The 16,711-nt window shown below is 57.0% G+C and overlaps 2 protein-coding genes across 5 annotated transcripts in view; one reads left to right on the top strand and one right to left on the bottom strand.

The window, feature by feature from the left end:
* The window catches only part of ZNF821 (zinc finger protein 821), a 13,524-nt gene extending 3,072 nt beyond the window's left edge, over positions 1 to 10,452 (top strand). Inside the window, exons 1-6 of one of the 4 annotated variants that reach the window (XM_006036011.3) lie at positions 7 to 707; positions 3,931 to 4,056; positions 4,186 to 4,400; positions 4,890 to 4,994; positions 6,021 to 6,187; positions 6,858 to 10,452. In XM_006036011.3, coding sequence (XP_006036073.1) covers positions 671 to 707; positions 3,931 to 4,056; positions 4,186 to 4,400; positions 4,890 to 4,994; positions 6,021 to 6,187; positions 6,858 to 7,512 — 1,305 coding nt within the window. In that variant the 5' untranslated portion in view covers positions 7 to 670 and the 3' untranslated portion in view covers positions 7,513 to 10,452. Of the gene's footprint in view, positions 1 to 6; positions 4,057 to 4,185; positions 4,401 to 4,889; positions 4,995 to 6,020; positions 6,188 to 6,857 lie in introns of those variants that run through there. The other 3 variants (XM_025192221.1, XM_025192220.1, XM_014525879.2) reach the window with 3 other exon arrangements.
* A 515-nt stretch (positions 10,453 to 10,967) lies between these two features.
* On the bottom strand, positions 10,968 to 16,710 carry ATXN1L (ataxin 1 like; the record flags this gene model as incomplete). Its single annotated transcript, XM_006036022.1, has 1 exon — positions 10,968 to 16,710. A coding segment is annotated over one exon (1,725 nt), but the record flags the coding sequence as incomplete, so codon positions are not given.
* Position 16,711: the final 1 nt, after the last annotated feature.

Raw genomic sequence — 16,711 nt, 5'->3', positions numbered from 1 at the left:
CAGCAGGAAGGCAAGGGAACCTTGCTGGCCTTTTTCCCAGAAGTAGCAAGAGCTGTGTCCTGCATTTGCATGGATCAGAGAGATGACGACTGTGGAAAAGAATTGTTGCCTGCCACATCGATTCTCCACCTGGTTCTGGCTGCTGCACATCCCTCCTGCACAGTCTCAGAGGCTGCCCCTACTCTCGGCTGTCCTGCTCCTTCACAAGATTGTGGAGAGAAGAACCCAAGGGAAGAGGCTTTTTCATGAAGTTTCTCTGTGTCTAGCTGTCTGTAATTCAAGCATAGCTGCTGGGTTTGGCACTGCAGTTAGCTGTGTTTAATAAAGAAACTTCTGGAGGAGGGCCTGCCATTGCAGCATCATGCATGCTGTCCTCTCCTGACACTGCTCCCTTTCCAAAGGGAAGCAAACGTCACTGAAGCAGGAGAGGTGTAAATGCACAAACAGTATAACCCTGCCATTGCCAATCACAGAAAAGCAGCAGCTGGTTCCTCCGTTACCAACAGTGCACTCTTCTAAACTCCTTAGAGACCAGGCCAGTGGGGTATGTGGGGAGAAATGTGGCCCCAGGAACACTCAGAGTTCAAACGAAAGATTCCTGCCTCTATTCTCAACTGCATATGTTTGCTCTGAACGTGTGCAACCCTAACACACTGCTGGCGTGGGCAGAATGCCAAGAGCATGCAGCACCAACGCAAGGAACGGCTGTAAGTTGTACTGCCTCCGCGCTTCACTGCTGCTGGGAGGCACCGCCTTGGCTTCACGTGCGTAACAGGGCAGTGGGCAGGTATCACTGCCTTGCTCTATGACTGCCGCCAGTGCTGTTCACAGGAATCATGTCCTGTGCTCTGCCCACTCCTGTGAAGTACCAGGCTTTGGAAACCTTGACATCACACCTTTGTCCACTCATTCTGCATACTTGATAAGGAACCTGCCACAACAGGCCTATAAGGCCTGCTTCCCCAGGGACCACAACCCATCGCAGGCTTGGGGGAGGGAGGGAAGAGGACAGCACAGACATGTGCTTCCCCCAGTAGCTCTAGCACTGTGGAATTGCTTGCTGATGCACCCCTGTAGCACGCCACAGACCTTCTGGTTCCAGAATGATTCCCTCTGGCTGGCAGCCACTCGGTAGCAAGGTACCAGCAGGTGATCAGTGTATTTTCCCTGGGGCTCTTCGTGGTCTGTTGAGATCAGCAACAGAGGTGCTGAAATGCTGCAGTACCTGCTGATTGCCCCAGGCCTCGAATAACTCGGTTCTGCAAGTCTGAGTTATCACGACGCACACGTGGCTCCATCCTTTCACTTGCACTGTGCACAATTGTCTGCTACTGGGGGGTGTGTGCCTGTGTTGCAAGTTACCCTAGGCACTGCTGCTTTCAGTAGCCAGCACCACCAGAACACCCTCCACCACATCTTCTAAGACAAGGCCTTGTGGCATTCGCGTCTGTCCTCTTGACTCCAAAAGCTGCAGCAGAAACCTTTCTTGATAAAGTGCACGTCCTGACCTTCCCTTCTGAGAGAAGCAGGAGGGAGCAATAGTACCCTGAGGTGCCAGGAGCTTCCAGGATTCCAGTTCAGCCTTTTCTTCCATAGTGCCCCTGGCATGTCTGAAGCCCTTCTGCAATCTCCCACAAGTCACTGCTTCCTGAAGCCGTGCCAGTTGCTCTGGGATATGTGCTAGGAAAGGAGCACAAGCGCAGCGGCGAAGCAGAATGGGGACTGAAGCAGTCTGGCTAGCATGGAGCACCAGACCAATGGTGCTTACCCTGCTATATGCCACAGGGCTAGCTCTCCATGGGGCAGTTTTCTCATTGTATTGGGACCAGCTGTGGCTCCAAGGTTAAAGCTGAATTTCCCACTTAAAGCAGAGGTTTGGCTTTGTCACATATGAAAAGTACTTTGTGTCTGCCTCTGTGCTACCGTATTTGCTCTTTGAATAACTATGGCATTTCCTAAGACTTTACCAGTAAATCTATCAATCAGAGTTTAATTTATTAAGAACTATTTCACTGATATTTAGAACCCTACAGCAGACCTTTTTTCTGTCCTGAGTGATTTCAGCTCAAACTGCAGATTTTTGGATCTGGAGCAATGGTAGTTTTTACAAGTAAATTTTTACTTCCAAAACAGTCAGTTTCTTCCCCGCTGTCCTTCTAACTGCAAGTTTGGTTGGTTGGCAGAAGCAGCAAATGTTTCCTTTCAGAACAACGCAAGTAGTTTCCAATGCATCTTTGCTCGTTGCACTCAGTGAGCCTGAACTTATACACAGGGCATCCTTGGCAAGGATGCCAACTTCCTCTATTCACTTTCTCCTCCAAGTGTCCTCCTCTGTCTTCTGTCCATGTTGGGTGGCACCAACCTCCTGGAGGGCAGCTTGGCTTCACTCCCATGGAGAACAAAGGAAGGCTTTGATGATCCTTGCTATGGGAAGCCACTGCCTCAGTCCCACTGAGAGCAATGGGACATGGTAACCATTGTGTACAAGGGCACTTCCTCAGGAGCTTCTCAGAAAAAGCATTTTTATACATCCAGCCTCAGGGGAGGGACCCATTTCTGTTACGAAGATAAGGACAAAAAAGCACAACCCAAGATACTTTTAAAGAACTAACTCACCAGAGCTGCACCAGATCCACTCAACAGTGCCGGGGGGGAGGTGCTGACAAATGGGGCAAGGAGAGCTAGAGCATGGCCTGCACCAGAGGGGCTCAGGCTGCAGAAGAAAGGGGTGGCCCTTCCAGCAGAGGGAGGATTCAGCAGTGCGTGCAGGGGGTGAGGAGGACAGGGAGGGGACCTGATGTATGCTCTGACAGTGCACGGCAGCTGTAAGCCCAGCATGACTGGCCAGTGTCATCTGGTTGCTTTGTGTGGCTGCAGAACCCGCAAAGCACCCGGGGCATATGAGCACATCCGGCTCAATGTACTGAGTTAAACAAGTATCACTTGTTATCTTCAAATTATCAGAAATAGCCACAAGTGCCTGCATCCTGGGGCCTGCTGTTCTTGAACTCCTTACATGACTAAAATAGCTTTGCAGGTGAAGCCCCTATGGAGATGTGGTGGATGCGGAGAGTGGCTGGCAGTCATCTGGGGAATGTATTTCACAGGGAGGTTGTAACTGTCCCCACAGCGGCAGCCCAGAGCTAGACTGCGCTCCGAAAAGGCCCTGTGTGTTCAACTCCAAGTCATCTTTCACACCTGAATAATCCTAACTCTGCCCTGTGGAGACGTCTTGAGGGGCAGAAAGGAGAGAGGGGAGGTGTTAGGGACGGTTTGAGAGAACACGCCTGATGTAATATCTTGAAGATCAGGTTGATCTGATCTGGATCCGAAACACTAACCTGCGCCCGTACCAGGTGAAGGCTGTTGCTGCCAGCAGATGTAAGGTGGTTTTAGGGCCCAGCCTATGGATTGCCAGACCTCAGTGTGTCCAGATTTCTTTTACTGACTCCAGATTTCAGGCATACACAGGCCTGCCTGCGATGGGGGGTGCTGACATTCTGCAGCTGGTGATAACCACATCCCTCTGATGCTTCTCCCCTAAACGAGTGACGACTGCTATCGCAGAGCTCAGCTGCTAGCTTAGGGCCCCAGTGAGAGCACCGTGCAGGGCCTACCTGAACGTGGGTTGTGGACATGTCTGGGCTTTAGGAGGGCTCCTGGCAGCTGAAAGACATCTTCTCCAGTGCAGTGACAGCCAAGCGGAGAATGGTCTGGTGGCCATGTTTCTGCTGGGAAGGAGGGGGCTGTGTGTCAGTAACAGCTTCTCAGGACCAGGGCCTGGGCAGATGCAAGGGTGCAGGTGTCCTGAGCAGGGGTCACAGCAGAGCCCGTCCAAGGCTGGCGTAGAGGGGTTTTCTGGTGTGCGTGTGCTTAGCTCCTGGGAGAATGTGCTGCTGAGCCTGACCCCTCTATTCTTCTGGCTGCCAGGGGAACAGGTCTTCGCAGGACTGGAGGAACAAGCCCGCCAGGCCATGATGAAAACTGACTTTCCTGGGGCACTTGGGGACCCGCGGCCAGCTATCCACCAGCTGCAAGATCACGACTCCAGCAGTAGTGAGTTCTGCACAGTCTGGGCATGGGATGGGGTGGCTGGAGGGCACAGCAGAGTGGTGCATGCATGGTGATGACAGTCCACTGCCTCGGGCTGCTGCGGGGCCCTAGCGTAGCTCCTTTCTGTTCCAGGTGACAGCGATGAAGAGGAGACCACGCAGGATGAGGCCTCTTCCCACACCTCTGAGGAGGACAGAGCAGTGGTTAAAGTGAAAAAGGAACTGGAGAACACAGAGCAGCCTGTAGCCAGGACCCAACATATGGCAGAGAATGAGGCAGGCGACTACCGCTCCTGCGGCGCATCCCGGCCCCTCCCCTGGGACAGGGGAGTTTGGTCATCCAGCCAGGTTGGGCTCAGGGTTCTTCCTGGCAGCGTAACTGCTCACACCTCCTCCTCAGCCACAGCTGGTAGGAGGTAGGCAGGCAGTGCCAAGACTGGCTGTACAGAGCTGCCATGGAAGGGATGGTTCCGGTTGACACTCCCTGACCCTTTCCAAGGAGCTGGCAGGTGTCCCAGCTCCCCTCCCTCTGATCTGCTTCTGCTTCCCAAGCGCTGGGTTTATTTTGCTGGCCCTCCCCAGGCTCCGAGCACCTCCCATGGTCAGCAGTTGACAGAACTGGGCCCCATCATATTCCAGGGAGCTCGCTTTTTTCCCGTTGGCTCCGCAGCCTCTGTTGTAGGCTTGTTCTTCCTCCTGCTTGCACAGATTGGCACAGAGTGAGGCAGGGCCTGTTACTGGACACACCGTGGACTGCATCGCAGTTGGTTCCAGTAGCAGGTGCCCGGGGAGGGCCGAGCGGGGAGTCTTCCTGATCTGGCTTCTCCTTGTTTGTAGGCGACAGAGAATTTGAATGCAGACCCCATGCTGGGGCTGTCACAGTGCCCGCTTTGCCAGCTGGAGTGTGGCAGCAGAGAGCAGCTCATTGCTCACGTGTACCAGGTACAAAGCTTCTCTGTTGCAGGATCTCTGTGACCCTAAACCTCTTGCATCTCTAACTTCTGTAGAAGGGGCTCCTCCCTTCCCAGTGGCAAAGGGCAGTTGGGAGCCCTCTGTGGCCCTGTGCTTAGGCGCCACGCTGCCGGAGGGGTGTTGGGGTTACTCAGAGAGCTGATTGTGGCAGAAGGAGACTCTTTGCCCTATCTGAGAAGTTCTCAAAGTTGACAGCAAATCTCCCAAACCACAATCCTGGCTGCAAGGATGAGCAGGTCCCTGGATAGAGTTCTGGAAATCAATCTTCATCCAAGCTGCAGCCCAGGGTGCCAACATCACTGGCCTCAGCGCCAGCCCCAGCTCGGATCACCAACACTGCTGACCCCAGCCCCAGTTGCAGCTCAGAGTCCAGGGCCCCAGCCCTAGCGCAGAGCACAACCAACACTGGCCCCGGCCCTGGCCCCAGCCCCAGCTCAGGGCACCAGCTGCCACTGGCCTCAGCCCCAGAACTTAGCAGTATTCAGGCAGAGCCATGTCCTCCCAGTCCTGCAGGTTCTTATTCCTCCCTCCTACCGATGAGACCAGTTCTCAGAGCACTCTGCCCTGCCCCACCCCACACTGGGCACACTACCCACAGCCGCAAGGGTTTGTGGAGCCAGTCATGATGCCGATCCCCAGACAGAATGGGCAGCATTAGGGCTGGCCCACCAGACGGTCCCCAGCTCTCTGGGTTGGTGAGCACAGCTCTGCACACTTCTGGCAGCTGCCTCTCTGCTAGGGCAGTCGACTTCCTGCCAAGGAGGTGCTCATCCACCCACAGCAATGGTGCTTCAGGAGCACCCACCCCACTACCTGACCAGGTGCTAAATGGTAGCTTAAAGGGCAGTGCTGAATACCACTTCCCACACTCAGGACTCGTGCAGGGCAGCAGGAGGCAAGCTGAGGGCTAGACAAGGGCTGCCCCAAAGGATGCGTGGGCACCTGCTGCGTGCAAGGCAGGCTCCGGGTCACTGAACGCCTATGGTTGCTTTGCAGCACACAGCAGCTGTGGTCAGCGCCAAGAGCTACATGTGTCCTGTGTGTGGCAGAGCCCTCAGCTCCCCAGGATCCCTTGGGCGGCACCTGCTGATCCACTCCGAGGACCAGCTGTCCAACTGTGCCGTGTGTGGGGCTCGCTTCACCACCCACGCCACCTTCCACAGGTAGGGGCGCCAGCCCTACCTTGGGCTGCCTCCCACAACACTTGCAGGAGCAAGTGCATCATGAATTACGACAGCACTGAGCTGGGGAAGGGCTGGCTCTGCTCCCCCAGGGACCCTGCTTCCCACTGTCCCTGCCTATTGGTGGATGCGGATCCCAGGCTGATGGGACTCCACGACCAGCGCTGGTCCAAGAGGCTTCCCTTGCACAGTGAACACCAGCCTCGCTTCATGAGAACACGGGCCTCACTTCTGTAGGAGAGAAGCCAGTGCTGCGTCCTGTGCTTTAGAGAGCCCTGTCCCCGGTGCCAGCACAAGGGAGTCACATTGGCTTGCGCTGCTCCCAGCCCTTTGTTGTTCAGTCTGTGGGATCTTCCCAGCAGCTCACGGCCCAGCTCCGTTTGCCTCTCTGGTACCACAAGGACTTGCAGGTAGAACCAGGAGGTGCCAGCTCAAGATGCAATTCCCCCTTCGTTCCTTCTCTTCCCGCCCAGCATTAGCTCAGGGCTTCCATGACCCCTTGCCCAGATGCTCCTAGTCCCTAGCCATGCAGAGGCAGGGAGGCTCCCCCCACAGCCCAGCTACTGTCACCACCCTCTGCACTGCCCCTTGTGCCTGACAGGGCTCCTGGCATCTGTGGCAGCGCCGTGACTGTGCTCTTTGTGTTTTGCAGTGAGAAGCTGCCAGAGGTGCTTACTGCAGATCACCTCCCCACCCCCCATGCTGAGGGTCCCCCTGGTGCTGAGGGCAAAGACACTGCCTTCCACGGCCCTGTGTACCCTGCAGGCGTCCTCCTCGTGTGCAACAACTGCGCGGCCTACCGCAAGCTGCTGGAGGCGCAGGCCCCAGGCGTGCGTAAGTGGGCACTGCGACGGCAGAACGAGCCCCTGGAGGTGCGGCTGCAGCGCCTGGAGCGGGAGCGCACGGCCAAGAAGAGCCGGCGCGACAATGAGACGCCGGAGGAGCGCGAGGTGCGGCGCATGCGTGATCGCGAGGCCAAGCGGCTGCAGCGCATGCAGGAGACAGATGAGCAGCGGGCACGGCGCTTGCAGCGGGACCGCGAGGCCATGCGGCTGAAGCGTGCCAACGAGACCCCTGAGAAGCGGCAGGCGCGGCTCATCCGGGAGCGCGAGGCCAAGCGGCTCAAGCGGCGCCTGGAGAAGATGGACATGATGCTGCGGGCCCAGTTTGGCCAGGACTCCTCTGCCATGGCAGCCTTGGCTGCCGAGATGAACTTCTTCCAGCTGCCAGTGGGCAGCGTGGAGCTGGAGAGCCAGCTGCTGGGCAAGATGGCTTTTGAGGAGCAGAGCAACAGCACCTTGCACTGAGGGCAGCCCAGGGACCGCGCCCCTCTGTTGCACGGCGCCAGCACCTTGCTCTGGGCAGCTCCATGCCCCTAAGGGGCTCTGCATGGGGCCTGGCTGCCCCTCCCGGGCCCAGGGACTGGCTCTGCCCCTGCCCAAGGGAGCAGTATAGCACCAGGAGGTGTCTGCTTGGGCAGCACAGTTGGGCGTGGACTCTGGAGGCAGCCTGCCCTGGGGCCAAGCACAACCTGTGAACAGAGGGAAAAATAAATTAATTTTATGTACGAGTCCCCTTCACTGCATGTTGCTTCCCTCTGGTGCTCAGGCCCCATCTGGGCACCAGGTCCTGGCTGCCGTGGTTGCTGACAGGCCATGTCCAGCCTTAGCTTTGTCTGGCTGGAGAGACCCCGCCATGGTTCTCAGGACCATGCTACTCCCACCCACTGGCAGGGGAAATGACTCACCTGCCGGGTCTCTAACAGGGGGCAATGAAGCCTGGAGAGCTGGACTCCTCCACTGCTGCCGGTGCACTGCTGTGCGTGCAGCACTGCAGTGAGGGGAGACTCTTCCTGTTCAGGGGGCTTTAGAGCACAGAGGAACACGCAAACTGAGGAAGGGAGCAGCAGGAGAACCTTGTTCTGTCAGTACAGAACCTGGGGAAGGGCTTTGCGGGCAACGCAGGAGCTTCCTGGACATGTCAAGGCCCTGCAGAAATGCTGGCCGGCAAATGGGGAAACAGGAGTGCAGCTGCTGGGTCAGGGGGAGAGTACCAGCATCCTGCCCTGTTGGACCAGGCGCAGGCCCCAACAGCAGCTAGCCTCTCACCCTGATCCTGATGCTGCCCTGCTGTGACCACGAACACCCCAGGCTGCTCGGAGAAGGATGCTGCTCCCCACTCCCTGCCCTGGGGTGGGTCCCCATGTGTTGGCGTGGGTGGGTGACCAGTTCTGGCCACAAGAGAAATATACTGGAGAGACATCAAAGAAAAGCAGCTGAGGACAAACAGATTTTCCACGCACACCCTGGTTACTGTGACCCAGAGGAGACCCTGCACATGCCGGGACCACTGGAATGGTGCAGAGGAAAGAGGAAGAGTGGTTGTTTTTTAGGAGATGTTGGAGACAAACTCTCTGCGCCCTCCCCCTATGGCTAGGCTGGGATTTGAGGGTGCAGTGACAGATGTTATCTGGCACAGCCTAACAGCCTGCTATAGACAGGGTAACGTACCCTTTACCACGAGCTACCCCAGAGAGGGGACATCTCAGCAGCTTCATGTCTCCTACCCAGTACTGACATGCTATGTGCCCTGCCTACCCCATGAAGGCATTTTAAAAAAAACACCTTAGTGTGAACTGGCTCTTCGACGAGTCAGCTCAGTAGTCACCCAAGCTCTGGGCCACACCATGAAATCTGTCTCAATGCCCTGCCCTGGCTGTGTATGGCCAAAGTTAAACCAAACAAGTCTCCTGAATTCCTAGAATTTTAGCGTGAGACCACTTTGCTCTGAAGCATCCCCCAAAAGCGACAATCCATCCTTCAGGCTGCAGAGCTGGAACTGGGGCAGAAAGCACAGGAGGAACATTCTTTCAGCATCCTCAGGCTGACGGCGCGTGGTCTAAGGGACTCCCACCGCTTCCCTCTGAAAGGATAGGATGATGATGTGCCCGTTTCCCAGCTGTGAAATAGGTGCAGGTCAGGCCACAAATCTCAGGGCCCAGCACCTTGTACTGGCGTGTGTCCTTTCTCCTCTGGCATTTCATGCTAAATGTCAAATCTGGGATTTACTAAGCATACAGGATACGCAGCCTGACTGCAGGGACTTTTTACACCTATGCCTCCGACTCAGTGCTTGCCCTGCTGGAGGCATGGGCTCTGTGAGCTGCCTTCACTCAGCAGCAGCTGCAGTCTCTTCTTTACTGGGTTTTAGAACCAAACCTCGATTCCTGTATGCACTACTTCAGGATCTTCCTAATGGAGCAACCGCAGTTAAAACAAGCAGGTGAATCAGGTCCCTCTCCCAGAGCCAAGGCAGCTTTGTTTCCAAAAGAGCTTGTGCATTCCGATGCTGCCTGCTTGCCACATTCTTGAGTTTGCAGGTGAAAAGTTGGTGACAAGGTAAATACTCAGGAGAGCTCAGCTTCACAGCACAAGCCAGATCGTGTCAGTAAAGCAGGTTGTTCAGACCCATGTTTAAATACAGCCGAACACAAGAACGTACAAAGAATGTTGGCTGGACTTACAGGAAGCAGGACTTCAGCTTGGAAATCAGCAACTTCAAGGCAGCATGGGGAAGGCAGAGGATGAGCAGCCCAGGCAGACACTCAGAACAGTGTGGTGGCAAAAAGGATAAACTGATCGTAGTCAGAGCCTGTCACTGCATACAGGGAAAGATCTTGATACCAGAGGGCTCGCCAACCTAGGGGAAACAGTATTAAAGAGCATCAAATGCTGGGAGCTGAGGCTAGACAAGGTCAAACTAGAAGCAGGCACAAGGTAACAAGGGTGAGGAATGACTTACCAGGCAATGTGCTGGATTCTTCAGCAAGAGATAGCTTTCAAACAGACGACCTCTAAACTACATGCACTAGCTCAACCACAGCTACTGCTCCCAGAATCCCCATGGCTGGGTAAGAAGTTCCTCGGTCTGGTAGGCAAGTAGTCAGATGAGCTATCATTATTGTGACGTGCTTTCTGGTTTCACAGTTCAAGGCTTGCAAAAATAAAAGCTTCACTTTGCCATCAAAGGGTTTATTAGAAGCTGAACTTTCTCACCAGTTCCAACCTCCTTTACGCCCGTTTGCATTGTGCTTGGTGCCTACATACCACAGTAACAAGGCCTGTAACAGCACGGAGGTTTTTGGATAGCGAAGAGCACCGTACCATCTGGCAGTAACAAGCACTGTCCTCGGGAGCTCCCAGCTGCTTGCACCCTGCTGCACTTGCCATCCTGCCACCTGCTGTCTTACCTTAACCAGAGAGGTGTCTCTTGCATTGCAGTGCCTCTCAGATCAGCCTTCCAGGAGCCCCTGCTCCTTCTCTGGCTCAGGGAAGGAAGGGGTCCTGCTTCTGGTGGGGGTCTCCCTTGGCTCCTGCTGCCTCCCAACTGTCTTGCTCTGGCAGTCCCACTCCCTGCCAATCTCTGGCCTTTTCCAAATGCTGATCTGTGTTCTGACCCACGTGGCTGTCTGGCCTGTGTGGGTGCCACTGTACGTTAGGGCCAAGAGCACATAGTGATCCCTGCTGCCCACAGCACCTCCAAGGACCCTTTTATTCCTCACCGTGGACAGGGGGGCTTGGGAAGAGGAGGTGGAGCTGCATGTAATGGCCTCCCACTTTTACCAACAGACCCTTGCACTGACACAGGCGTCAGCCTCACAATTACCTGCACAAGCCCAGGGAGCCACCCCACATGCCCGCAGGAGCATGGGTGCCCACAGGAGCATGGGTGCCAAGGACACAAGAAATCGCCACCACCAAAGGAAAAGCTATTGGTTTATATATAGAGATATAGATATATACTGTGTTTACATAGCCAACAAGTTAAATGCAATATTCATAAGAGCATTAACAATAAAAATACAATCTGTGTGTAGCCAAGTACAGACTTAAAATGGTAAAACAGGAGAAAGGATCTCACCAAAAGTACAAATATACAGTACAAATTGATTTATTTAAAACAGTTACAAAAAAAAGCACAACAAAATAGAGATTATCCTCAGAAGTATTAATGCTTTGTTAAAGATCAGGTAGGAAGAGGCAGGGGCACGGTGGAGGGGAGCACCTGACTAGTTCTAAGGCTTTAGATACAATGCAGTTGGTTACATGTTAATACAGCCATTACATAACTGGGGTTATAGTTGAGGGATCAGTATGTATCTACACAGACCTCCTAGCCACGGGGCAGCCCAACCCACCTCCCTAGTGTGCACTTCCCTGCGCCTCCAGCCCGTGAACCTGTTGGTGCAGAGCTGGCCCCGACCGTAAGGTGCTGTGGGAGCGGGGAGCAGCCGGGCCGAGCTGGAGCAGGGTCCCGGGGCTCATGCGCCCCCTCCTCCGTGCGTGCCCTGGCAGTGGAGGGGCCCCACCCTCAGCATACTGGCTGCAGTACGCAGGCCGGGACCACAGAGCAGGGGGCTGGGAGACATCGCAGCAGCTGCCTCTGCAAGCACAGGCAGCCCTGAGATGGCAGCAGCTGCGCAGGGCACTGGGGAAGGCACGTGCTGCTGTGGCCCTGGGAGCGCCGTGGCCAGGATGCTCCTACTCCAGGCGGGGTGTTAGTTCTCTACTGGGGAAAGAACACTCAGTGTGAAAGTGCATTGTACGCGCTCCCCGCCAGGAAGGGTGGCAGGCGCCCAGTGGCACCCCCTTCCCAGCCAGGGCTTCCTCTGCATAGTCGGGTAGTGATGAGAGCTCTGCCACTTGGACCTTGCCCTGTGCTCAGTGACGGGCCCGCATGCCCTAGGAGCAGGCCTGGCCCCAGTGGGGAAAGGACCATGGAATGTCTTGGGAGAAGGGAAGGAGGGCGGCAGACCCCATTATTGCAGACTGCGGAGCTTCCACTGCCTCCCCACGCGCTGGGCAGAAGAGACCAGCCAGGGGCTGGGCATGAGCTGCCAGCTGCCCCTTCCCTCCGTAGTGTAACAGCAGGAAAAACACTTATTGCTCTGGGAAGCTCAGCATGCCATTGCCACGGACAAGCTGCGGCCAGCCCATTCGACAGCCTCTCCCTTGCTACCTCAGACTCCTGCCCTCCGCACACCACACCCAGCTCCCTCTCTCAGAAAGGTGACACGGATGCCTTGCAGCCTGGCCTGAGCCAGGGAGAGGAGATCCCACTGCCTGCCAGGCCTCAGCCTCCTTCCTGCTCGGGGCCCTGGTGCTGATGCCATGCACGGGTGGCAGCTGGAACCCACCTTCTGGCCACAGGCCTTGGCTGGGGGAGCAGAGCAGCAGCGAGAAGGGTCACGTCCACTACGGCTTCCTGCAGCTAGTTCTAAGCAGCGCCTCCCCCTAGGCACGGGCAGGCAGTGGGCCACGCTGGCAAGGGGCAACTGCACTCACTAGCAGCTGGAAGTGCAGAGGCCACCACCCCCTCTGTCCAGAGCCCTGCCCTGTGAGCAGGGGGCACCAAGCAGAGGAGACGGGGGCCAACATCCAACACCAAGGCGCTCCCACTGCCAGTGTGGGGGGTAGAGGCATTTTGAGCTCAGAGGCCCTCAGAGGGGTTACCTCTGCGCACAATCAGTCCCTGTGCTCACACCTTGCACACAACCACAAGTCTCTGTCCATACCACTACAGCCATGGCTACATTCTCCCTTACTTAGTCCCCTGCCTTAGGCTGCCGGAAGCCACAGGCCAACTGCCTACCTGTGACACAGCAGGCCTACAAGCTGCAAGCAGGAAAACAGGAGGGACAATGTTTAGGCACAAGCTGGGCACCTGGACCAAATGGTGCAGTACAGGGCAGGCGGCTACCTCTTTGCTGCTGCTGCCCAGGGGACAGGAAGCTCAGGCAAGGTCACTGAGGCTTTAGACCATGGGATTACAAGGACGGGTGGCCTGACCTGGGAAGCTGCAAGCTGCAGAGTCAGCACCTGTGCCTGGGCAAGGCCACAGGCATGAAGGCTTGCGACACTCCTGATTTTAGGACCAATATGGCAGGGAATGTGACTGCTCGCCTGGGGAGAGGCGGGTGCTGATACTTTGGAAACAACAGAAGCTGTGTCCAGGAGTGTTTTGGGGCCCTAGGGCTGGAGGCAGGAGACAGGCATGTGGGAGGGGACATGCTCTGGGCACTGGGCTCCCGTGTACTGTAGAAGTACCAGGGCCAGCTCGGTCTGAGGCACATCAAGGGGGATTTGAGTGAATATTAACAAGCTCCCAGGAACAGCTGCAACCACTGTTGCAAAACAACATGGGACAGATCAGAGGTTCAGGGGGTGCTGACCGCCCTGCCCAGGCAGGGTGGTGCCTCCAAGCAGGAGACAAGCCCAGGGTTGAAAACAACAGTGGCAACAGAACTAGGGTGAGAGCAGCAGAATCCCAGCAAGGGGATCAGGGCATGTGCCCTCCAAGAGACACCCACCCTCAGCAGCAGGATCTGGACACAGCTGACAACCTGAACACCACACAATGCCTACTCCTGCACAGACAATGCCTGGGTCTTGTCCTTTCTTGACCCCTACCCATGCCATCCGAGGCAGCTCCATGCAAGGCTGCCGGCATGACTGAGTGCTGCCCGTACAGTGTTATCCCTGAATGATGCCTCAGCTTCAGCCCATGTCCACCTTCCCCATGACTGGTCTCCATTCTGTGGGATGGCTCGGCACTGGCACCCAGGGAAGAAGCCCCAGCACAGCCGGCACAAAGACACCTATGACATGGCCCAAGGGATGGCAACGCTACTCTGAACGCTCCTGAATGACTGGTGGCAGTGAATGCCTGGCCTAGACGTGGCTCTTCCATGTCTGTAACTTATCTGGGGACTTTGCCTGGAGGGGGCGAGCAGCCACTGGGCAGACTTGCCTCGGCTGTAGTTTCGTGCTCCCCAGTGGAAGGACAGGTTCTCGCGCTCGCTGCTGCTCCAGCTGCCCAGAAGCCTGCCTGCAGCTGAGCCCAGGAATGGGACATCTGAGCCAGAGGGATTTTTCCTTGGAAGCAAGCACATGCGAAGGGAGGTTTGAAATGCAGCCTCGCCGGCTCCTTTGCTATAGCACCTGCCACTAGGAAACACAACCATCGGACTCAGATTCGGTGGCAAGTAATTGCGTTTGGCGTTATCACAGGAACTACCAATACCTCCTGCCTCAGCTCAGCTGCCTGAGGCCCCTACTTGCCCACACCCCACTCCCCCACCTGGCCCTCCCTCTCTGGTTTCCTTCAACTCTTGCAGGGGCTTTGCTAGCAGAAAGTCCCATGGGACTGAGTGGAGGAGACATGTCAGGGAGAGGCTGTCGGAGAAACACCTGCCCCCACCCCAAGAGCTCAACATGTGACGAAGTGTCCTTTTAAAGTGCATGTGTGAAAAGTGGGGAGGCTGGGAGCGGTGCCCCTGGCCCCCGCGGGGACCCAGCTCCCCACCACCATAGAGAGGAACAAACACTTCCGATACTGTATCTGCTACCTTGGGCTGTGGCTTCCTGGGTCCGCCCCTCCCGCTCCCGCCCCCAACCCCGAGTGCTCCATCCCCGGCCTGCAGGACGCTCAGGCACTCAGAGGCGTGTGAGAGCCCCGAGCTCTGGAATGCTTGTGGCCACACAGCCATGACCACATCCCCCATCCTCCATCCCTAACTCGCCTGTTGCTGCTGCTCCCTGAGGCACTGGAGCCCTCTGGATTCCAGGAGAGGATCTGATCGGTGACTGAACAGGAACCGAACCAGCTCTGCAGGCAGACAGCAGCCTCGCCAGTCAACCCGTCGCTCAGTCTGTGCAAAATCTCCACCTGACAAAGGGGGGCTCAGCCAGGGGCATGACCCAGGTGAGGGCCTCGCAGCGTTACTTCCCGGCATTCGAGCGCCCTTCAATGGACAGCTTCACTTCCTGGGGGATGAAGGAGGGACGGAGCAGGGATGGCCGGGGCTCCTCCCCCTGCGTGGTACATCTTTGGAAGTTGGGGGCTGTCCAGCCGTGCTGGCCACCCGGCTCAGGCTGGGAGGGCTCCGCACAGGCACCGTGGGCAGTGCTGTCCCTTTCTGCCTGGCTCTTCCTCTCACTGTGCAGAGGTGCAGAGGGGTGCTCTCTGGACCCCTGCACCATTCTGTCAGCTCGCTCCCTGGCAGGCACCAGCTGGGTCGCGGGAGGGCAGGTCGCCTGAGAAGCAGAGTTGCCATTCATGTTCTGCAAGCTGATGGAGATGCAGACATCCCCCACCTGGAGCCTGTGGCAGGGCAGGGCGAAGAGCTGGGCAGTCCGCGCCGGGCTGCAGGAGGACCAGCCCTGGCCATACACGAAGAAGGGGTGCTCTGGGGGCACGTCGATGCTCACTTTGCTCTGCTGCTCCCCCACTACAAAATGCAGCATGACAAACCCAGGCCACTGGCTCTCCTGGATATCAACGACTGTGCTGGAGTCGATCTTCAGGCCCCCGCTCACCTCTGCACTGCGCACAAAGTCCTGGGTCTGCAGATCTTCCACCCGCTTCAGCTCTCCGGTGGCCAGTTGGATGATGGCTCCTTTCATGAAATGGGAAGGCAGATGGGAGGAGCTGGGGGGCTGCACCGGGCCCAAATCCTTGTCCAGCATGTTCCCCCGGGCCAGTGTGTTGGGACTCTGCCGTATCAGGGTCTCTGAGGCGGAAGACCTGATGGGCTCGGACCCGACCGGCACTAAAACCGGCTTGCCGTTGGCTATCGCCATTCCTTTGGTTAGCTGTCTGTATCTGACTGGCTCCTCGGGGGACATTGCATATGGGCTCCTGGGCTGGCTCTTCTCTGCAGCAGCAGCAGCCGCCTCCATGGGACTCCTCCACAAGTCCCCCGACTCCCCTTGCTGATCAGGGATGTTATGGCAAAGGTTTAAAGGGCTCAGGCCATCCTTCTTCTGGGCTGCCAGAATCGGGTAATCCTGAGAGGCCAACACCCCAACCACCCTCTGTACCTCCAGGTCAGTATCCGGGGTGCTTCTGTGAGCTGGCACAGAGACCTCTGCTCTTAGAGTCTGGTAACCTGAAAGGAACTGTCCATCCAACACGCACTCCACAGCCGCCCCACACAGCTGGGCTTCGGCTTTGCTGCTGGCACAGTCCACAGCCTCGCCAGTCCTCCGCACCACATGATGCTCCAGATGTCTCTGTCCGCCGTTGGCAGATGCTGCGTCCGAATTCAGCTGATTCTCTTGCACGGGAGGATCCGGGCTTCCAGCGGCAGCAGGCATCTCATACGCAGAGAAGCCCGGGGGCAGCCGGGACATGTGGTAATAGACAGGAAGCCTCCCCTGGGCGATGTCCAAAGGCTGGGCGCCAGCATGGTGCTGGACCTGGCTGGAGGGGGAGAGGGCAGAGGCAGGCTTGCTGAAGGCGTGGGCGGGAGAGGTAGTTGGAGGGGAGGCGGCGGCTTCCTCGGTCAGCAGAGAGGCGTATGGCACGAAGTGGGGCACGTGCGAGGCGCCCAGGCCGGCGGAGGGCGAGAGCAGGGGGCCGGGCAGGAAGCCGGGCGGCACAGCATAGGGCACGGTGTAGTGCGGGCCCACGAGCTGCAGCGAGGCGGGCGGCAGCTGGGCGTAG

The sequence above is a fragment of the Alligator sinensis genome, unplaced genomic scaffold, assembly GCF_000455745.1.
Source record: "Alligator sinensis unplaced genomic scaffold, ASM45574v1 scaffold1060_1, whole genome shotgun sequence".
Taxonomy (NCBI): Eukaryota; Metazoa; Chordata; order Crocodylia; family Alligatoridae; genus Alligator; species Alligator sinensis.
Note: the sequence above shows the minus strand (reverse complement) of the source record. Positions and strands in the feature narration are given on the sequence as shown.